At 38.2% G+C, this 24,463-nt stretch overlaps 1 protein-coding gene across 2 annotated transcripts in view; it reads left to right on the forward strand.

The window, feature by feature from the left end:
* The first annotated feature begins 435 nt into the window (after positions 1-435).
* Positions 436-24,463, forward strand: part of LOC149799238 (uncharacterized) — a 41,193-nt gene continuing 17,165 nt past the window's right edge. The window contains exons 1-5 of one of the 2 annotated variants that reach the window (XM_089958516.1): positions 436-653; positions 7,452-7,581; positions 9,129-9,283; positions 18,855-18,978; positions 21,056-21,150. In XM_089958516.1, coding sequence (XP_089814642.1) covers positions 602-653; positions 7,452-7,581; positions 9,129-9,283; positions 18,855-18,978; positions 21,056-21,149 — 555 coding nt within the window. In that variant the 5' untranslated portion in view covers positions 436-601 and the 3' untranslated portion in view covers position 21,150. The remainder of the gene's footprint in view (positions 654-7,451; positions 7,582-9,128; positions 9,284-18,854; positions 18,979-21,055; positions 21,151-24,463) is intronic. The other variant, XM_089958515.1, reaches the window with a different exon arrangement.

Genomic DNA, 24,463 nt, shown 5'->3' on the forward strand with positions numbered 1-24,463 from the left:
AGGTTAGGTTTTGGTTTAAGAACTTTCTTTTGACAGTGAATTTTAACATAAAATCACATAATTGCTTATTAAATGTTTACGTCATAAAAAGTTTCTTTTCATAGAAGGTGTAGAGCTCATAAGTACTTGGTAAAATAAATCACTGTTGTAATTAAGATGTAAAAGTTGTTGATTATTGTAATCTACTGGGATCATATGTTACAATATTTGTAAATAAATATTTTACAACATTAGTACATCATCTGAGTGTCGGTTCGCATCATTATATGAACTTGTATCCGTTAACAATGAGATAAATTGGTTTTCTTGCTCCATTTTTATGCTGATTATAATGCATTGGTTATTGGTGTCTCTAGTAGCAGTCGTCTTGTTGACAACGATTTGCTCTGAGTAGTACAGACGAATTATTTTGATGATGTCATAAGTCATCTGCATAACACACGGGATTGATTTGCACCATGTAGCCGGAGGTAAACTTATATATATACATCTTAACATAATGTGTCAGAAGCAATCAATGTGCATAACCTTCATTGCTTTGTTGGAGTAAACTACCATCCACATCTGAAATTGAAAGCTGAATTGCGTGGATTCAGTCGCAATGCATATTTGCCTGCTTTACGTTGTTGTGGTAGTAACCGGAACTTATGCAGGTAAGTGGAGACAAAACCTACCATATATTCCTGAAGTGGACATCACCTGTTTTAAAATGTATACATGCCATAATATAAAGTAAGCCATACAGGTAAGCATCTTCTTCCGAACCTGATAGCTGTCCTTGTTTATGCATTATGTTAAATTCGTAACGGCTACATGGTGAAAATCAATCCTCTTTGATCAGAGTCTATGAATAAAAGTATAACATGACGGACTTTATTTTATGTTAAGGCACGTGTTCAAGTTTAAGTTTAGATGTGGATACAGATGAAAAATTCAAAATCATTGTGTCAAATGCAAAAAACTAAAAACGATAGTTTTACTTTTATTCCAAATGTGCCAAACTGCAGATGTCACTCATAATCAAATTATAAAACGGCTTACAAAATTAGAGGGGGCTTCAGATCAAAAGGAGGCGAAGCTTCCAGTACGGTGAACAGAAACGCACAGATCGGCGAAGTGCAGCAACCGGTTTGCAAAGCTTTTGTAAAGATGAATACACGCGAATCAAGTGAATGAGAACTGTATTAGTTTATCGCAAGGTGTATTCATTCACCTTGCATGTAACTTGTACTGTAGAGCAGTGAAGCAAAGATCAACCAAATACAGCAATCCATTTATGAAGCTAAGTGTTTATAACGAAATTGCAAAGATGAATACACGCGAAACAAGTGACTGAGAACTATAAAATTTTGGGTCGAGTCATTCTAATTATGTGTGACCTTTACTGTCCGTACACTCAGAGGCTGGATGCAGGTAGATATAGTTACTGCTTCATCATCACCAATATAGAACGTGCAATAAATAAATAGATAAATATTTGTTTAAATTGTATTGAAAATAATGTGTCAATCTATAGTAATGTTAAATAATAATTTCACTGAATTTTTGTATGTGTATTTAGACAAAACATCTAACATATATTTATGTAACATTTTGTACATTCAACACTTTATTTTGTATTAACTATTTGTCATGCTTGTTTCAGGTTAGAAATTGTCCAAAAATAAAGATTCAATGGGAATCGAATGCGCCCATACTCTTTACAAATCAGTTTTGCACTATTCATAGTCACACACACACACACACACACACACACATATATATATATATATATATATATATATATATATATATATATATATATATATATATATATATATATATATATATATGAATTGTCCGGTGTGTGGATGGTGAGCGGGTGGGCGAGGGTTATATTTGCTTGTATGTATATTCAAGTGTTTCACACAAAGGATGAAATATGTCCTGTTTGTGTGTATGTGTGTGTGTGTGTGTGTGTGTGTGCGATTAGGATTTTTAACGTAGCTTTAAAACAAAATCAGTCATATTGCTACGATATTTGCAGTATGGTAGTTTATAGTGATGTCCAGTACTGAGGCATCATGCCGCTGATATTATCACGATGTCCCACCCAGTCACATTATCCTGACACCAGGCCGACCAGTCCTAACACTAACCTCTTAATGTTGAGCGCCAAGCGAGGCACCTATTAGTACCTTTTTTGTAAGTCTTTGATATGACTCGGCCGGGGATCGAATCCACAACCTCCCGCTTCCGAGACGGACGCTCTAACCACTAGGCCACTGGAGCGGTGATTATATATATATATATATATATATATATATATATATATATATATATATATATATATATATATATATATATATATATATATATATATGGGGGTGAATTGTCCAGTGCTTGGATGGTGGGCGTTGGTTATATTTGCTTGTATGTATATTCAAGTGTTTCACACGAAAGATTAAATATATCTGTTTTCACAATGAATAAATAAGTGGCCGTCTTTATGGTTAATACTCATACGTCTTTGCTAACAGAATGAAGCTGAAATTTCTTATGATGTTATTGTACCTGTACGAAATGTCAGCCGCTTTCTATTATGTTGCTATCTGATGTATAGTCGCACAGAAAATGACAGTAGGGACCAGGGATGAACCCTCTCCTGCCACCCGGATCCTACCGGATCGAACACTACCCGGAAATAACCGGCTTGGGTTTAAAATAAAAAATAGATTTTGCCGGGTGTGTCAGCTCCTTCCCCTTCTTCCGTCCTCCCATCTCCCATAAAAAAGAAAACATTTTACGTTTAACACATTTTGAGTTGAGAAAGGAGGTGGGGAAACCGGACAAAATTTGAGTAGACAGACCCGACCCGGTACAGATAGACCCTGTAGGTATCCTGCAAAATGTCCCCGCACGTCAATCCCTAATAATTTGCCTGTCTAATGCAAGGTTATAAATAAGAAGATTGTGGGATTTGAACCTGGGTCTCCTGCAGTATATATGGCAATAGTTACCACTAGCCAATGTAAAAACTGCTGATCAAATTTCTGTTATCATGTTATGAATGCCCTTAAACCACGGTAGGAAGAAATATTGTATTTCCTGTGCAATATTCCTCACGTATGACTCAACAGGAAAACATTGTTAATACATATTGTAGTGACTGGTCTAACGTAGCGTTGGTACTCGCTACGTACGTCGTACGTGCCCTTTGTGAATAGGCAGCAATTAGGTCAAAGCTATTTTGATTCTTCTTAACGATGCCACGAATTTACAGTCATCACCCGGCCTATCATTAATTTTATATAAGCTCTTACTGTTTCCATTGCAACATAAATTAGAAATAAAGGTTAAACATTTTGCTCTGGTTTTGTTTTAATTATTGTGTTCCTTTTATACCTTTCCTTGTTGTTCAGTGATTGAAATAATTCTTGGGTCACGTGTTTGCTTGGGTTTTGTAAGTTTCGTTATTCCTCTGCCAAGTTTTATGATAAGTTTTGTGACGACTGCATGGCAAGGGACAGTATATCGTACTTTAAAAACGCAGAGCCTACAGCATTGGTCGTGGTAGTAGATATTGCTATTGCTCTTGTTGTTACGTTGGAAGTTTTATAACCAAATTAAAACCTCTGCTTTTTCAAAGACTGTCAAAATGACAACTTACGGCAGTGTAATAGTTATTACGTATATTATATTTGCCCTCTGGTAAAGAGCTGTATAATTGAGTGAAGTTGTGTAGATTAAGATGACAGCTGTGGTGATTTTCCAGACTGAGCGTCTACAAAGGACTCCGGTTTACTCGAAATAAAAGAATCGTATTATATCTAATATATCTATTTCGACAGGAGTGGGGCCACATACATTTGCTTAATACAGATGTGCGGCCATATACATTTACCAGATGTGTTTTAAATCCTGAAATGAATTCAGAGTTACGTTAATTACAAATAAAGTTGCAAAATAAATAAGACTTGAAGAAATGTTCCAAGCCAACGATGCAGCTGCCAGCTATGAATAACACGGCCTTAGCAGGTACATCACCTTAATTGATTTATTGGCACACGGCTAAACCAGACTACAACCTCTGGGATGTGATAATCATTGACTAATTAAATGATTATTAGTGATTAATTTTGCAGCAATTTGTGTGTGAAGTACCATAACAGCACGTAATTGGTGTTAGAGGCACTTCCCGCATTGTCGACAATACAAAAAGAAAATGTCATTATAATAATAATAATAATAATGAGGACTTTGTATAGCGCCTAATCTTTAGAAGCTCTAAGCGCATTACAACATTAGACAACACCTATAACATAAAAACATATATAATGCTATGATTACAAAAACAAACACCATGAAATTAGAAAAACATTAAAAAAACATGCTGAAATATTTAAGATAGGACATATTATTAGGTATTTAAGTTTGTTCTTGCAGTCGAAATAAGTGAGTTTTAAGCGCTCTCTTGAATGGGTTCACTGTGTCTTTGTGTCTAAGTTCAGTGGGTAATTCATTCCACGTTGCTGGGCCCTGGTATGCAAAAGAACGTTGTCCAAATGACTTGTTTTCATAGTGGGAATAATGAGTATACGATTGTCAGAAGAGGAGCGTAAGTATCTTGCTGGTGTGTTCACATGGGTGAGGTCGGATAGGTATGTTTGACTATAGTCCGTCAGTGAAACATAGCATAGAGAACACATTTTGTGTTTGATTCTGGATCGAATGGATAGCCAGTATAGGGTACAAAGCAACGGGGAGGTGTGCTCTGATCGTGGTACTCTAAGTATGATCCGAGCAGCTGTGTTGTGAACTTCTTGAAGTTTTTGGAGTAGATATTGAGATGAACCAGACAAAATTGCATTACAATAGTCCAGTCTTGAAAGTACTAATGAACACACAAGTGTTTTAGTGGCATCAGCTGAAATATATTTGCGAACTGAGCTGATGCGTCTCAGCTCAAGATATGCAACCTTGCATATGTTCATGACATGTTGGTGCAGTGTGAGAGTACTGTCCAGAGTAACACCTAGGTTTCGTACTGATTGTGTGAATTTAATGTTGGTTTTGCTGATATTTATTGTTTGAGGTAAATGATATGAATGAGAAAGTCTTTGTGTTGTGATCCGAAGTTCCTCAGTTTTATTATCATTCATCTGCAGCTTGTTATATGTCATCCATGATTTCACATCAGAAATGCACCTCTCTACACCTTGAATGGTAGCATCAACTTCAATTTGGTGGCTAGATTTGTCGTGTTCTCTCGAAGTTGTGTACCTTTGTCATTATTAACAAAATTGAAAGAAATTTTAAAGAAATGAAAAGGTATGCAACTTTTGTTTTAATATTTGTATTCGGTCCATACAATATGCTTGACTTCCAGCTAAATTTGTACCGACTACATAAGACAAAAAAAAAAAAAAAAAGAAAAAAGTTTTGCACCGCTAGTCTCGGATGCTGGAAATCTCGACATTTTCAGAAGAAATTAAAAACAGTTGCTGTTGTTGTTGTTGTTGTAGGGTTTAACGCCATTTTTCAGCACAAGATAGGCTATACATGACGGCTAGTATCAATGGTGGAGAAAGAACCCAGGAAACCCTCGGAAAAATCCATCGTCCCACGAAAAGTTATTGGCAAGTTTTCTCACGTATCCACATTGGCCGAGCCAGAGAATCGAACCCACGCAGACAGAACAACAGTCAAAGCGAAATATTTTTAAAGAAAGTAAGAAAGAGAACAATTAGTGAAATGTCAGAAAACCAGTTTTAAACGTTTGGACAGACACTAGGAATAAGAAGAAGAATAGGAGAGAGAGAGAGAGAGAGAGAGAGAGAGGGGGGGAGGGGAGATAATTCCCACTTGAAAGTGAATGATCTAAAAATTCATGAAATAATTTACAGATCAGAATAGTTTTCAGCTGATTCGCTAAAAGTATGAAAACATGCAACATATTTTATTTGACAAGAAATGTCTCCCCGTTTCATTTAGCGTTGAATTCGTAGTGGAATTTACAACATTGTATTATGGGGATGGCTTTGTTGTGGAACTTTTAAAATTGTTAAAGAACACGGATATAATAACAAGAGTAAAAGTGTTGACTATAGTTTCACATTAGTAAAGAAATAGCTTGTGACAGAAATTTATCGAAAATCGCAGAACTTAAGTGAAGTCATCAGTCATGCATGAAAGGTAACGTGGATAAAAATGTTTAAGAGATATATTTTTCAAATTTACCTAGATGTGACATCTTAGTATACATTACATATGTCAGGGCCGGATCGGTGGGGATGGTGTTGGTTCCAGGGTTTCTCCCCCCCCCCCGTTATATAAAAAATACACACACAAACGTATACTCACAGGTCACTTAAAATTTGGCCATCGTTTCATTCTTGTGCACGGTTATTGAGTATTATGATCACTCAGAGTAAATAGACTTTTGTATTGGTGCCCTTTCAAGAAAAGTCAAGGCCCTTTTGACATTTTGGAACCGCCCCTCTACACACCCATAATTAACATGATCCGTCCCTGTATGCCTTCGTTCAACAACAACAAAATGAAAACAACAGCAATACTACTACTATTACTACTACTACTACTACTACTACTACTACTACTAATAATAATAATAATAATAATAATAATAATAATAAATAAGTAAATAAATAAATAAATAAAGAATAAATGCAAATATACCCATACACACATGCACTTGAGCTGGTCCGACCCTGTATGTCTCCAGTCAACAACACTAACAACAACAACAACAACAATAATAATAATAATAATAATAATAATAAATGAAAGTCAGGGGAGATGAACAATTATCCCCACCTGCACTGAATATGTTTCAAACGTTTGACTATTTTCTAAGACTCAGAATGTTTATTTAATGAGCTGATGTTTAATTAATGAGTTGATGTTTAATTAATGGGTTGATGTTTAATTAATGAGTTGATGTTTAATTTATGAGTTGATGTTTAATTAATGAGTTGATGTTTAATTAATGAGTTGCTGTTTAATGAGCTGCTATTTAATTAATGAGTTGATGTTTAATAATCGAAATGATGTTTAATTAGTTGATATTTAATTAATGAGTTGATGTTTAATGAGTTGATGTTTAATTAATGAGTTGCTGTTTGATTGATAGGTTGATGTTTAATTAATTATTGAGTTGATGTTTAATTAATGAGTTGATGTTTAATTAGTGAGTTGATGTTTAATTAATAGGTTGATGTTTAATTAATTAATTATTGAGTTGATGTTTAATTAATGAGTTGATATTTAATTAATGAGTTGATGAGTCATTTATTATTTGATTTGTAATTTATTGTTAAAGAGCTAGGAAAGGTAAGCAAGTGTCATCCACTTATTTTTGTTTTAAATATAGTTAACATTCATTGAATAAGTACAATATGATAGTTTTTTGGTACTGACCTTTTGGAAATGAATGCATGTCTTTATTACAGGTTCTACGTCGATCTGTGCAGATATCGATCGGTACAATAGCTGTGGATTAGTTGTAAAGGACAATATTCCACAGTTAGACTTTTCCAATACGTATGCATATCCCTTGGAACTTCTAAATTATGTATGCGGGTAAGTAGACGATATTTAAGTTTAGATAACATTCTGGTTACACAAAGTAAACTGGCTGCGTTCCAAACGAAGCTTATTATGTCATGTCCAGACTAGAAAGGTTTACCAAATTGCTGCCAAATTCCTGACGATTGTGTGTTTGAAAGTGTGACATTTACAATTACTTACTTATGTAACTTTATTGAATGTTTACACCGACGACTATTGAAAACTCTCATATGTTGCTCTCTCTCTCTCTCTCTCTCTCTCTCTCTCTCTCTCTCTCTCTGCATATGCCTTCCAATATTATCATATTTGAGTTTTGTCTTTTGCTGTCTAACACGTTTATATTACTAACAGAGAATATATTGAACTTGTTGACAAAATTTGGTTTATATAATAAATTGTTACCTTTTATTTTTGTGAATCTATATTTTTAACTTTTTGTAACTAGTCAAAGCAATGTTAATACTTTTAGCTTTTATTTCTTACGTTGTAGCACATTATGTTCACATTATTTAGAAATGGTTTATCTCCCAGAATTGTTTGTTTTGTCTTTTATTGACTTAAACATATTTTAATATAAATTTATAATATCTACCCAGAATTTTCCTGGCATGCCGTTAAACCTAATGCAATACCATATAATACTCTGTCTCTCTTACAAACTTAGACACATGCAGGTCCACATTCACACACAATCAAACATATAATCTCTCTCTCTCTCTCTCTCTCTCTCTCTCCAAAACAGAAAAAACAGAAGAAAAAAAACAAAGAATCTGTCATCTTAGGAGTTTTTTTGACTTTAAGCACTTTCGTATATTATGATATGAAATGATGCAAATATGCGGACTTTCTGATGAACGAATGCTGCAGTATGCTGTTCGTCATTCAGACATTCTACAGTATGCTCTTCGTCATGCAGACATTCTGCAGTATGCTCTTCGTCGTGCAGACATTCTACAGTATGCTGTTTGTCATGCAGACATTCTGTAGTATGCTTTTCGTTATGTATACATTATGCAGTATGCTCTTTATTGTACCGACATTCTGCAGTATGCTGTTTGTCATGCAGACATTCTGTAGTATGCTTTTCGTCGCGCAGACATTCTACAGTATGCTCTGTATTGTACAGACATTCTGCAGTATGCTGTTCGTCATGCAGACAATCTGCAGTATGTTCTTTATTGTACAGACATTCTGCAGTATGCTGTTCGTCATGCAGACATTCTGCAGTATGCTCTTTATTGTACAGATATTCTGCAGTATGCTGTTCGTCATACAGACATTATGTAGTATGCTCTTCGTCGTATATACATTATGTAGTATGCTTTTCGTTGTGCTGACATTCTGCAGAAGGATCTCTATTGTCTCTGATCACGTACTTGCTGTTCGCCATTCAGACGTTCTGTAGAACGATCTATGGGAGCTATGTTGATGTGCTATGTTCCATATATATGATATAAATGTCGGTGCGAATGACTTTAGGTGTGTGTCATATGCAAGGAGAAAACTACATCGGTTGAACAACTATAAATTCCTCTATTTCCTTATCTTTCTTTTCCCAGGATTGGTAAAAATGACTTGAAGTGCTTTCTTGATGGCTTAACGAACTGTCCTGACTCGACCATCACTTTCAAACGTGATTTAGCTGTGCATCAGTTGAACATTTCCATAGTTACAATGCTAGTGAACACGGAATGTGACACCCAGGATGGACAAGGTTTGTAAAAGATTTTTGTGTAATTCGTCTGTTTTTACGACACTCTTGTAAAGTTTAAAACCGTACCATCTTCATTGACTCCTTTTAGTAGCATCGATTCACTGGGTGTTGGTCAATTTATACATTTAAATTTGTTGTTTTATAATCGTGTACAACATTACAAGAACATTCCTTGCTTACTCATATATAGTTAATATGTAAGTCTTTAGGACATTTGTAGAGATATCTTGCAAGTGTAGTTGCGCGAACCGTATAAATGCTGTATTTCGAAGAGTCTTTTGTTCCAAATATATTCTTGCGTACCACGTTTGCACATCAGTGTCTAAAGTAGCTCGCTACAAAGTTCCTACATTATGTACTTTGTGTTTGACAGTGTAACTTGGTACAAAGTACCTAAAGTATGTACTTTGTGTTTGACAGTATAGCTTGGTACAAAGTATCTAAATCATATACTTTGTGTTTGACAGTGTAGCTTGGTACAAAGTAGCTGAAGTATGTACTTTGTGTTTGACAATGTAGCTTGGTACAAAGTAGCTAAGTATGTACTTTGTGTTTGACAATGTAGCTTGGTACAAAGTACCTAAAGTATGTACTTCGTGTTTGACAATGTAACTTGGTACAAAGGTCCTAAAGTATGTACTTTGTGTTTGACAATTTTGCTCACTACAAAGTTCCTACAATATGTATTTTGTGTTTGACAATGTAACTTGGTACAAAGTTCCTAAAGTATGCATTTTGTTTTCGACAATGTAGCTTGGTACAAAGTACCTAAAGTATGTACTTTGTGTTTGACAATGTAGCTTGGTCTCTCCTGGCATCCGTCCGTCTACAGGAGACGATGACGTAGCTCCAAAGTAAGCTTTTGGTTATCCTTCTTTCTAGCTCTCTTTTCAGCTTGTTTTATTTTTCTCTCTTCCTCTGCGTTTTGAACTGCCTGCCTGACAGCTAGACGCCAGCTGGAACGGATGTTTGCACAGCTCTCCCAGTCGTATGACATCGATGTTTGCCGTCTTCATATCCTTCTTTCAAACATCTTTGTAGCGCATATTTGGTCGTCCAGTTGGTCGTGCACCTTCTGCTAACTCCCCATATAACAGGAACTTGGGAATGCGCCCTGGGTCCATTCTCTTGACATGGCCAAGCCAGCGAAGGCGCCTCTCGCTGAGAATGGAGAACATGCTGTTCATGCGCGTTCTAGAACCTCTGTGTTGGGTACTTTGTCTTGCCACTGGATGTGCAGAATGAGCCGCAGACACCTCAGGTGGACGCTGTTGAGTTTCCTCTCGTGTCTTGCATAGGTTGTCCATGTTTCGCTGCTGTAGAGAAGAGAACTGAGCACGCAGGCTTGGTAGACACGCCGTTTGGTATTCTCGGTGAGGTTAGGGTTGTTCCAGACTCTCTGGTTAAGTCTGACCATCACTGCTGCTGCCTTGGCAATCCTGCCGTTCACCTCAGAATCAATGGAGAGTGAGCTGGACATGTTAGACCCGAGGTATGTGAAGTTCTCGACAACTCCCAAGTTAGGTTGTACCCATCGATGGTGACAGAGGGAGGGGAGTCTGTGTCCTGCGCCATGACGTTCATTTTCTTCAAACTGATGGTCAGTCCGAATTCCTTAGAAGCATGGGGGAGGCGGCATACCAGCTGCTGAAGTCCATCTTCCGTGTGTGATGTCAAGGCTGCATCGTCGGCGAAGAGCAATTCACGGATGAGTACCTCTGTCTTTAGTCTTAGCACGGAGACGGGCGATGTTAAACAGCTTGCCGTCAGCCCTGGTATGGATGTACACTCCCTCGCTGCAGTCCTTGAATGCGTACTGGAGAAGCATGGAGAAGAAGATGGCAAAGAGTGTCTGGGCAAGGACACAGCCTTGTTTGACTCCGCTAATGACTGGGAATGCTTCAGACGTTGCGCCATTGAAGCGCACATGTGCTGTGCATGTTCTCGTGGAACGACATGATGACAGAAAGTAGACGTGGGGGCAGCCAATCTTCTGCAGGAGTCTGAAGAGTCCACTCCGACTAACCAGGTCAAACGCCTTCGTCAGGTCTATGAAGGCAATGTAGAGGGGCATCTGCTGCTCGCGACACTTCTCCTGCAGCTGACGTAGTGAGAAGATCATGTCTACAGTTGACCTGCTGGCTCTAAATCCACACTGGGACTCTGGGTAGACGAGGAAGGCTAGAATCTGCAAGCGCGCCAAGGCAACACGGGCGAAAGCCTTTCTGACGATGATGAGGAGGGAGATGCCCCGGTAGTTGTTGCAGTTGCTACGGTCTCCTTTGTTTTTGTACAAAGTGACGATGCTGGCTCACGCATGTCCTGTGGGATGTATCCCTGTTCCCAACAAAGGCAAAGGAGTATGTGTAGGGACTGGAGCAGTACTGGCTTTCCGCTCTTGAGGACTTCAGGCGGAATGCCGTTGCTTCCCAGAGCCTTCCCACAGGCAAGGCAATCGATGGCTTTTCCGAGCTCTTCCAGGGTGGGCTGTGTGTCTAGCTCCATGACAGGCCGGTCTGGAATGGAGTCCAGGGCAGTTCCGGCGACATTGTTTTGGGTTGCATATTGCTCGAGATAGTGCTCAATCCATCGCTGCAGTTGTTTCCTCTGGTCTGTGATGACTTCGCCCGTCTTGGGCTTGAGTGGGGCGGTCTTGTAGCTGGGCGGGGTGGGGGCTGTCGCCTTTTTGATACCCTCTTACATTCCTCCTGCATCCCCGGTGTCGGCAGCTGCCTGCATACTGTTGCAAAGGTTCAGCCAGTAGGTGTTGGCACAGCGGCGGGCGGTCTTCTGGGCGTTGTTCGTTGCAATCATGAGGGCTTGTAGTGTTATGGGGCTAGGTGCAGCCTTGTATGCCAGGAGGGCTTTCCTCTTTGCCTCAGTCACGGGCTCCATTTCCTCCCAGTTTGCCTCATACCAGTCGACATTCTTTTGCTCCCTCTTCACGTAAGCTGTGATGGCTGAATTGTACACAGAGTCGCGAATATGGGACCGCTTGGAGTCAATGGTGTCATCACGTGTCACTCTGGTGAGGGCTTCCTTCAGTTTGCTGATGAACTGCTGTGTTTTCTCTGGGTTGCTTGCACAGCAGGTGTTGATGCGTGGGTGACCCTTCTTCTTGGCGTGGTGCAACGTCTTGGGTAATATTCGCACATGCTGCCCACGAGGGAATGGTCCGTGTCGTAATCGGCACTGTGGTAGCTCCGGGTGAGGACGACACTGGCCAGTTCTGTACGCCTGGTGATGACGAGGTCTAGCTGGTGCCAGTGGCGTGAACGTAGGTGTCTCCACGACACCTGATGAATCTCCTTGCATTTGAAGAAAGTGTTGGTCACACAGTCGCTGACCATTCCCGTTGATCTTGCCCCTTCCGTAAAAGCCGAGACAGGTGGACCAGGCCTCATGGTCAGCTCCCACTCTAGCATTGAAGTCTTCTAGTAAGTAAAGGCTTTCATTGTTCGGGATACTGGATATTGCCTGATCCAGAGCCTCATAAAACTTGTCTGTCTCCTTGTGGGTGGAGCAGAGGGTTGGGGCGTACACGCTGAAGATGTTGACCGGGCCTAAGGATGTTGACAGCCGGAGGGCAAGGATTCTCTCAGTACCTGATGATGGAGGCTCAATGAAGGGGATTAGCGTGTTCTTTATGGCAAAGCCTACACCGTGCTGCCTAGGTTCACCCGAGGGCTTCCCCTGCCAAAAGAATGTGTAGTTGGTTTCCCTGATGGTGCCGCTGTCAGCCAGTCGGGTTTCCTGGAGGCAGGCATTGTCGATGTTCAGTTGGGAGAGTTCTCTGTCAATGACGGCAGTCTTTCGTGCATCGTCGATCTGCTGTAGGTCAGCGGTCAATCCAGGACACATGGTCCTGATGCTCCAGGTTGCAAAACGACGAGTTGGAGTCTTATTTCTTCTTTTTAGTCTTTCCTGGTGCGGTGTTTTGTGACCAACTTGTCGAGATGGTTCTCTAAGCTCCACGCACCCAGTGAAGCAGGCAGGCCATGGCGGGCAGCACCTTACTGACTGGGGCTGCCCAGCTTGAGGCGGGCGGTACCTCTCCAGTGAGACCTGGTGATCTCTCCTACCGTCAGCTCTACGCCAATCGAGCTTTGACTTAGAACCGGTAAACTGCTACTTCTCGTGTTGTGCCTACGCCTTACGACGACGCTGGAGTGTCCTCTCCAATGGAGCTATGAAGCATGGACAGGGTGGTATGGTGAATCAGCTGTTGTCCATGCAGCAGATCCCCCCTCTCCACGCAGCTGGTGGGCCCAAGGGAACGACGAATGCCGATACAGCTTGGCACCAACGGCGTCGCAGGAGTTGCCGGAATGACGTTGAAGTCAATGTCAGACCGCCTTAGGGACTCTGTCTCCAGATTTTCTGTCGGGGTTTACTCCTTTAGCCTTTCCTATGAGTGGGTGTAGCCACAAGGCAGCAGAGGTTTGGAATCGGAGTTTTCCTTCTCCTAGATGAGCTTCCATCCAATGTTTACGAGTCCCATCTACCCGAAGCAACTAGCTTGGTACAAAGTTCCTAAAGTATGTACATTGTGTTTGACATGGTAGCTTGGTAGAAAATTCCTAAACTACGTACTTTGTGTTTGACAATTTAGCTTGGTACAAAGTTCCCAAAGTATGTACTTTGTATTTGACAATGTAGCTCGCTACAAAATTCCTAAAGTACGTACTTTGTGTTTGACAATGTAGATCGCTACAAAGTTCTTAAAGTATGCACATTTTGTTTGACAATTTAGCTCGCTACAGAGTTCCTAAAAGTATGTACTTTGTGTTTGACAATGTAGCTCAAAGTTCCTAAAGTATGTACTTTGTGTTTGACAATGTAGCTGGCTACAAAGTTCCTAAAGTATGCACTATGTGTTTGACAATGTAGCTCACTACAAAGTTCCTAAAGTATGTATTATGTGTTCGATAATGTACATCGCTACAAAGTTCTTAAAGTATGTACATTGTGTTTGACAATGTAGCTCGCTACAAAGTTCCTAAAGTATGTATTATGTGTTCAATAATGTACATCGCTACAAAGTTCCTAAAGTATGCACTTTGTGTTTGACAATGTAGCTTGCTACAAAGTTCCTAAAGTATGTAATATGTATTCGATAATGTAGCTCGCTACAACGTTCCTAACGTATGCACTTTGTGTTCGATAATGTAGCTCGCTACAAAGTTCCTAAAGGATGCACTTTGTGTTTGACAATTTAGCTCGCTACAAAGTACCGAAAGTATGTACTATGTGTTCGATAATGTAGCTCGCTACAAAGTTCTTAAAGTATGACCTTTGTGTTTGACAATGTAGCTTGGTACAAAGTTCCTAAAGTATGCACTTTGTGTTTGACAATGTAGCTTGGTACAAAGTTCCTAAAGTATGACCTTTGTGTTTGACAATGTAGCTTGGTACAAAGTTCCTAAAGTACGTACTTTGTGTTTGACAATGTAGCTTGGTACAAAGTTCCTAAAGTACGTACTTTGTGTTTGACAATGTAGCTTGGTACAAAGTTCCTAAAGTACGTACTTTGTGTTTGAAAATGTAGCTCACTACGAAGTTCCGAAAGTATGTACTATGTGTTCGATAATGTAGCTCGCTACAAAGTTCCTAAAGTATGTACTATGTGTTCGATAATGTAGCTCGCTACAAAGTTCCTAAAGTATGTACTATGTGTTCGATAATGTAGCTCGCTACAAAGTTCCTAAAGTATGTACTATGTGTTCGATAATGTAGCTCGCCACAAAGTTCCTAAAGTATGCACTTTGTGTTTGACAATGTAGCTTGCTACAAAATTCCTAAAGTATGTACTATGTGTTCGATAATGTAGCTCGCCACAAAGTTCCTAAAGTATGCACTTTGTGTTTGACAATGTAGCTTGCTACAAAATTCCTAAAGTATGTACTATGTGTTCAATAATGTAGCTCGTTACAAAGTTCCTAAAGTAAGCACTTTGTGTTTGACAATGTAGCTTGCTACAAAGTTCCTAAAGTATGTAATAAGTATTCGATCATGTAGCTCGCTACAACGTTCCTAACGTATGCACTTTGTGTTCGATAATGTAGCTCGCCACAAAGTTCCTAAAGTATGCACTTTGTGTTTGACAATGTAGCTTGCTACAAAATTCCTAAAGTATGTACTATGTGTTCAATAATGTAGCTCGTTACCAAGTTCCTAAAGTAAGCACTTTGTGTTTGACAATGTAGCTTGCTACAAAGTTCCTAAAGTATGTAATAAGTATTCGATAATGTAGCTCGCTACAACGTTCCTAACGTATGCACTTTGTGTTCGATAATGTAGCTCGCTACAAAGTTCTTAAAGTATGTAATATGTGTTCGATAATGTAGCTCGCTACAAAGTTCTTAAAGTATGACCTTTGTGTTTGACAATGTAGCTACCTTTGTGTTTGACAATGTAGCTTGGTACAAAGTTCCTAAAGTATGTACTATGTGTTCGATATTGTAGCTCGCTACAAAGTTCCTAAAGTATGCACTTTGTGTTTGACAATGTAGCTTGCTACAAATTACTAAAGTATGTACTGTGTGTTCGATAATGTAGCTCGCTACAAAGTACCTAAAGTATGTACTATGTGTTCGATAATGTAGCTCGCTACAAAGTTCTTAAAGTATGTACTTTGTGTTTGACAATGTAGCTCGCTACAAAGTTCCTAAATTATGTACTGTGTGTTCGATAATGTAGCTCGCTACAAAGTTCTTAAAGTATGTACTTTGTGTTTGATAATGTAGCTCGCTACAAAGTTTCTAACATATGTACTTTGTGTTTGACAATGTATCTCGCTACAAAGTTCCTACATTATGTACTTTGTATTTGTCAATGTAGTTTGCTACAAATTACTAAAGTATGCGCTTTGTGTTCGACAAAGTAGTTTCAATACACTTTAAAGTAAACCATCGAAATTCATAACAAAATATAAATAACTTGTACTGCTAACGTACAGTATAATATATAGAGTAAAATAATCAATTTAAACAATAACACAAAGGTTTTTGTATGACAAACATGCAAAAACGATGACATGTTTTTCTTTTGTATGTAATACACGGAAAAATAAACGTTCTATCGCGAAGTGTATGAACAGATTTCTTAATTGTTTTTAAATATAGCCAATCATGGGAATGATAAGTTATGAAGTACCGATACAACTGTATCCAGGGACGACGCAGGAAATGGATACAATCCAGCTTCAGAAATGATGCATAACAATTCAAGTGTACATTCTAGAAAGAAATTCCTGCAATGTTATATATTCTGTATATTCACATATCAGAGATAAGACTCGCAGTAAATAACTTACCACGAATGGTTAAAAATTGTTATAACAGTTTTGTACGTCATCCTGTCTTAAAAGTAATCGGCTGCAATTAGGTCAACCATCTTAAACGTTTTCAAAAGAAATTCCTGAATTGCTTTTATCCTTTTTAATTATGTTTTTAATTGTGTTATAATTTTTACCAGTAAAATAATAATCACTAGATGACGGTTTCATGCTCTCTTAGTGCAGTTATGTTTCTGTATCGTTGTCCATACTAAGAGCTTTGTTTAACGTCTTCCATAAAATTTGTAATGCATGTTGCATTTTAGTAATCAAATTATTGTCTGGTTTTGTGTCTGGTGTTATTCTTTTGTTTCTTATGCTATATTGCGGCTGTCGTTTTCTGTCCTAGTTTGCTTTTAGGACTTTTCCAGTTGTTAATATGTAAAATGTTGTTGTACTGCCAGGTGAGAAAAGCTGCAATTTTGTACACATTTTTTGTGATGACGTACATTCTTTATGAATCCTATATGGTAGCCTCATGCACGCAAATTAGCTATTTTCATACGTTTGTTTATCGAGTAAAGAAGCCCCCATTCTCTTTCGGAGAAACATAATTTTGATTTATTTCACAAGCAAGATTCAATAACGATTTTTCCACTAATGGTCTATTTAGATTCTTGAGAAAGAAACTTTTCTGTACCAAATATTTTAAGTTGCGCTTAGCGGGTTGACTTGTAGGCTCCTTTACTTGCGTACACTACAGATTGTGTCACGACGAATTTTTATTTCTTGTTCTCATATCTTTTCATTTAGCCGTGTATTGATTTTTTCTTCCATTCATTTGTTTTAATTTGCTTATTCATTGTCATGACGTGTTTTAAACGATATCATCGTTATTTCGTCAATCGCGAAGTATATATATATATATATTAATAATAACATTGTAAAAGTCCCTTTAGACTAACATGCTAACAGACACAATTTGCTGGTGTGCTTTGAGCCGTCTTTATATAAGTATCGATGTAGCACTCCACAAACAGCGGCATTGTTAAGTTAGTGATTGACTGTCCGTTTATCTGTCTTTGTTGCAGCATCCCTGCACTAGAACAACTCTATTTGTTGTTTAAAAGAATTATCTCAGTATATTGCCAGATTTGTGAAAGAGTAAGGTATAAAGACAATGCTGGAATTAATATTTTGTTTTCATTTGTTGTGTTTGGTCAGATCCTATGAACAAATAAGCTGTACAATCGTAATGCATCATTCTTACCCCCTGTGCTGTAATCGTAATGCATCATTCTTACCCCCGTGTGATATAATCGTAATGCATCATTGTTATCCCTGTGATGTAATCAGTTTATTTAGTAGCATGCATATCTTAAGAATCATTCAGTATTTGGTTAATGGAGCAGGTCACGCAGCGATGCATTATTTATTTGTTCCTGTGTTAGGAATGCTAGCAGTCAGTCTTAGCATGTTTGTGCTTCACTCAGTGCACACTCAGGAAATTAGTATGTTGCTCAAAGATAAGGGAGTTTTAACGTTTAATACAAATTTGTGTGGTCCAGGGACTCGACAGTAATTTTATTTATTAAGCAAAACATCTGGTTTGTAAATGTTCTTGCATCCCTATAATATTTTTTTAATTTCTTTTAAAAATGATTGTTAGGTTTTGTCTGTTTGACTGATTCTGTAAATCAGTGTTTAAATAGTACTAATAGATTCTTCAGTCTATGCTTTGGACTATTTTTGTCCTAAAAATATGAGCAGTTCAAAATTGGATGAAAACGGATACATATTTTTAAGAAATAATTATTGTTACGTGGTCTTCGTTTTCGATATACATAATGCTTCTTTCAGTTAACCGTAATTAAACTATGTTCATGTCATAGATGGTTCCATGTCGGGAATGTTGCCTAGTAGGCGTGAACCATACCGGGTATCAGAGCATTCGCTGGCTTAATAAATTTCGACAAAGTCACTTTGCATTAACTTATTTCACACATAACACAGAGTGATACCTTTTGGAACATACACTCTGAAGATAGCTTTTCCATGCATTAATATCATCACTTGTCCAAATGAATTATGCATTTGATTTTATTTTATATTTGTTTTGTTATTGTATGTGAAACGATACAGAATACATTCGCAAATAGCTGTGTACAGTTTTCAACTTGAATAGCGTTTGACTTAAAGAATACAACTTTCCGTTTCTTCTGCTCCTTCGGTTTGTGTTTTCTAGAGATGTACAAAGAGGGAAAATTCAAACATCAAACTGTCTGCCTTTTACAGCATTTACCTCCGGCTACGCCTGCATGAAGACAGCACTAACTAGCGATGCGTTCACAGACTGCGCACGGAATGCAACCTCGTCCAACCCTATTGATTACTCGCACAGCATGAAGATATCTTGCGGGTAAGAAGACCTTCTTCTCATATATAAGACAAACACAATGCTAATTAATACCACGTGAACCATGGGGTTTAGAAGTTCGTTGCGATTTCTAAAGCTCGTATGCATAAACAAATTTCTACACAGTAGCACGATATAGTTGTGTTAAGATATTACAATAACTAAAAGTCTTCCTTCACCGTTGGCATGAGATACGAATATTTGTCCTAGACTAACAAAAAAATCATAATTTAGATAGTAAACAAATATTATAATTAATATATTATTATGACTAATGAGGAATACAAATTCTTATGACTACAGAGGGATATAAATTATTATGACTAATCAGGGATACAAATGTTTATGACTAATGAGGGATACAAATTCTTATGACTACAGAGGGATACAAATTCTTATGACTACAGAGGGATACAAATTCTTATGACTACAGAGGGATATAAATTATTATGACTAATCAGGGATACAAATGTTTATGACTAATGAGGGATACAAATTCAAATTCTTATGACTACAGAGGGATACAAATTCTTATGACTACAGTGGGATATAAATTATTATGACTAATCAGGGATACAAATGTTTATGACTAATGTGGAATAGAAATTCTTATGACTAAAGAGGGATACAAATTCTTATGACTACAGAGGGATATAAATTATTATGACTAATCAGGGATACAAATGTTTATGACTAATGAGGGATACATATCTTTATAAGTAATGAGGGATTCATATTTTGTGACTAATGAGGGATACATATGTTTGTGACTAATGAATGATACATATGTTTGTGACTAATGAGGGATAAGAATGTTTGTGACTAATGAGGGATACATATGTTTGTGACTAATAAGGGATACATATATTTATAACTAATGAGGGATACGAATGTTTGTGACTAATGAGGGATAAATATGTTAGTGACAAATGAGGGATACATATGTTTGTGACTAATGAGGGATACGAATGTTTATGACTAATGAGGGATACAAATGTTTCAACAAACTTCTAAGAATAATTCATTAAAGTGGTTCTTTCTTAGAAAATAATAAGCTGGATAAACAAAAATGGCAATGGATTTGGTCGAGATAAACATTATTTTCCAAACTAAACTACATTACCTGTTTGTTTCTTAATTTTGTTATACCGATCCATCTCCACTTTCACCATGTACTCTGATCACCGGAAACGGTCATGTAACTTTCTACTCTATATGATTAGATTTTTCTTTCCGGTTCCGATTCAGTTTTCTATTCAGTATAATAATATATTACATGTATGTGAATTACTTATATCACTTTTCCAGTTTTAGAAAAAATGACCTTTGTTTATTAGGAAAATAGTGAGAGAAACTGCATTTCGTTTCCAGTCTTTTTCTTTAATCCATCATATCTAAATGGAAAGGAAATAGAAGCACTTTTAACTTGGTATCTCATTAGAAAGCATTGGTACCAATATACAGTAGACGGCATTCTGAATACTTTCCAGTATTTTATGCAGTGGAAAAAGTACAAGCACCAAAAAGAAAATATATTCCGCACTCCTCAAGCACAATTGTGTTATTAGTAGTTTTAGGAACTGTTATGAAATAATATTTGCAAAAAATGTAAAATTTCAAAATCTCTTAAATGGGTACCTTCAAATGTCCGACCAATGACAAGTAATTGGCTTATCAGAGTAAAAAAAGAAACAACTTTAAACTTCATCATCAATACTGTAACAGCTGAATGTTTCCGATAATCGAAACAAATGCGTGTTTTTAATTTATTTGACTGTGGTGTACGTATCTGCCTAAACCAATTTTGAGATTATTAAAAATTCTGTACACATGCAATACGTATGTCATTGAGAAATCAAACTTCATTTCCATCAGAGATATTTTTCATTCGGAAAATAATAATTTTACTATTTTAAGGTTAACCGTCATTCCAGTTCGATCATAAAAGCGTTCAGTATTATTAATTTGTTACTGCGGAGACTTATTTATATTAGCAAAGTGAGCAGCGGCATCAGTGTAAAGCATTATAAAAGTTGTCGTAAGTATCGTCTGAAATAAACACACCTCTATTGCATTTTAGGTTAAACTGGGCAATCAAGTCAGTATTGAAAAACGCAAACATATTAGGGTCCAGGACACAGCCTTGCCTTGTGTCTAATACGCACTCGAAATAAGGTATGCGTCCACATTCATACAGTTATTTGTGAGTAACAACAATAATTTGTCAAGATATATAATCTCAAACTTTATAAAACCAAGATAAGACAGTCTACCGTTTCGCTTGGGAATATATTTTGAACCAGCGCGTCAATAATACACAGATCGTCATTCCTTTGTCTTCCGCTCATGTGTAGACGTGTATGTTCAATATATCAGCCATGACCTTCCACAAATCATCATTAATGGGGATGACACTGACATTGTGTGGTTTGCTCTTGTTGCCGCTTTTGTATACAGTACAAATACTCTTCCCCCAGCGTTGAGGAAAAATAGTCCTATTCAAAGACTTTACTTAAAACAGTGCTAGGGAGTAACATAATTGTTTAATATATGCACAACCATAAAGGAATGACGTTCAGGTCAGGGCGTTGGTAGGGAGCAGCAGAGGGGGCGAATCGGACATTTTGTCCAATCGTTATTTTGCTTAATTATTACTTTCTGCACTCAACGATCTAGTGTCGTCAGCGCCTGGTAAAAAAAAAACGACGACGTCGTTGGGGGATCGTCGCGTCGTCATTTGGTTTAATTAACACCTTCTGCGCGTCGATCCCCAGCGTCGTCAGCGTCCGGTAAGCACATCGACGACCGCGTCGATGTCATCGCCCCCTCTGCTGCTAAGAAGTTATTTACAATGAAAATTATTTACAACTAACCGAATATTTGGTCAAGTCCGATACGATATCGTGTCCGAGGATCATGTAAATTTATCGTTATGAATCCATGTGGGGTCGACTGAGCATGACTAAAAAAGTTTCGAAAAACATTAAAGTCCATGTCACCGCCGCACCATGTCTGCCAAATATTTCGTAGCGTGTGTGTATCAACGCCGTTGAATACAGCAAGAATATTGCAGTTATCTCTGATTACTTTTGGAATCTGAGTGTATCGTTGAGTGACATATATCACGTCAGTGTTTTTATGCCTGCCTCTGGAAAATATCCTAGCTGGGTTCTTTTGATTGTCTAACATAACATCATCGTACACGACTAGATTGTTAACGTCGCCATCAATATCATCAATACCCGGTGCATCATTGATATCCGTAATAAACTCAATAACATTCTTTTTAGCGATCGCTGATGCATTCTCGTTGAAATCTTTCAACACCTCGTAGCATCGTTGATCATCTACGCTAGGAGCAACCAAATACAACTTATCCCACTTCATCCATCTCATTATTAAATTGAGTAACAATTGCGTCTTGCCGGATCCAGATGGTCCGATGATAATCATCCGGATCGAGTTTGGTAACGCTGCAACATGCTTAACTGGTTCTCTTGTTTTAGTCGCCGAAAAATCAATTATATTCATATCTCTATGCATAAATTATGGATCTATATTGTGTGAAGTGTAGAGTGCGTACTGGCACAAATGATATGACAACCGTTACGACAAGAAATAACAGATCGGCGCTTACTGGTAAGTGTGTACAATGCGGTACAAAGAAATTTAGATTTATTTCTATTAGACCCGGAGATGTTTTAAAAAAAAGCGAGGAGGTGACATCGCAGCCAAATTGGCAAAACTCCCCGGAACACCGTGGGCAAAGTATCCAGGAGAAAAACACCTCCCAGGATATAACTACTGTGGCCCCGGAACACGATTAGATATTAGACTCGATGCTCAGGATCAGCCCAATCCAGGTGAGTATCCGATAAATGCTATTGATAAGGCGTGTCATGCTCATGATGTTGCTTACAAAAGTAGCGATCTGCAACAGCGTCATATCGCGGATGTAAAATTAATTCACGCGCTAAATGCTATTCCTGATAAATCCGTCAAAGAAAAATTGGCCTCATGGTTGGTAAAATCGGCTATGAAAGGTAAATTAATGATTGGCGCTGGTAATTAATAACAATCATCCAAGAAAAACGATGGATTCCATCTATTATTCTCCGAGAGGATACTGGAAGGGGAAGGCCGCAATTGGTAAGCTTGCAAGCGCTGCAAAGGTAACAAAGACCACTGCGGCTAATTGGTTATCCAAACAGGCTATATGGCAAATCTATCTACCACCGCCTAAACAAATCAACTTCTCGCGCTTTGATGTCAGCGTACCTAATGAAGTTCATCAGGCTGATATACTATTTCTGCCGCATGACAACGGTTACAAATACGCGCTAACCGTAGTTGATGTTGCGAGTCGATACAAACAAGCGGAACCGTTGAAAACAAAGTCAGCAACTGAAGTAGCCGATGCGTTTGAGCGGATTTATCGAAGAGGTCCTCTGCGCTGGCCAAATCTATTACAAGTTGATCCTGGTAGTGAATTTCGCGGCGCTGTTTTATCAACGCTGAAACATCATAGCGTCGCGATACGACGAGGTCATACTGCGCTACATCGTGATCAGGCAATTGTTGAACGATTCAATCGGACTCTCGCTGAACGGTTATTTGGATATCAATACGCGAAGGAATTCATTCAAGAAAAACGATCTCGTGAATGGGTTAAAAGGTTGCCAGGTGTAATTGCAGCGTTAAATAACGAGATTACCCGAGTAATCAACATGAAGCCCAGCGACGCGATTAAATACGAGTATATACCCGGAAAATTAAAAATAAATAGCGTTTCTAAGCCGATTCTTGGCGATGTCACTGTTAGATATCTATATGAACCAGGAGAGCTTGAAGGCGGTAAAAAAAGGGCTACCGATCCTATTTGGAGTGTTACCACACATAACATATCAACGATAACACGATCAACTGGTAGACCACCGATCTATAGACTGGATTCAACTGCTCCTCAGCGCGGATTTACACGCGAGCAACTACAAGTGATACCTAACGATACTCAATTACCCCCACGTGGTCTTAACTAGCGCCGTTGCGTCTATTGCACTCAAGACAGGTCAACCTCACATTGTTTTTGACATGACCGAGACTGTTATCGATCCTATCCACGGTAAATTGGCGAGTGTCTTTATCCGAATAACGCCAACTCATTATACAATTGCAACTCGCGCAGTGATTATTCTGTTGTTGTCGTAGCGAGATTATTAATTCGGCATCAATATCAAAACGCCGCTGTTTTTTTTTATCCTGTTGGCGGTAACCCGAGAGTTTTCTATCAATGACGCTTGCATCGATGGTGACTTTGTCGCCGGCTTCGTCAGTGACTCCGTCATCGGCTCCGTCAATAACAATTCTTCGAAGCTGATTTATCCTTCGTACTCTGGACACTGCAAGATAGACTAGATTTGACCATTCGATGCGATTATCAACTATCCAAACAATTGTGTCCGTGATGGTTAGTCCCTGCGAGGAATGT

This window comes from Sinohyriopsis cumingii, chromosome 5, assembly GCF_028554795.1.
Source record: "Sinohyriopsis cumingii isolate HCF-2022 chromosome 5, ASM2855479v2, whole genome shotgun sequence".
Classification (NCBI taxonomy): domain Eukaryota; kingdom Metazoa; phylum Mollusca; class Bivalvia; order Unionida; family Unionidae; genus Sinohyriopsis; species Sinohyriopsis cumingii.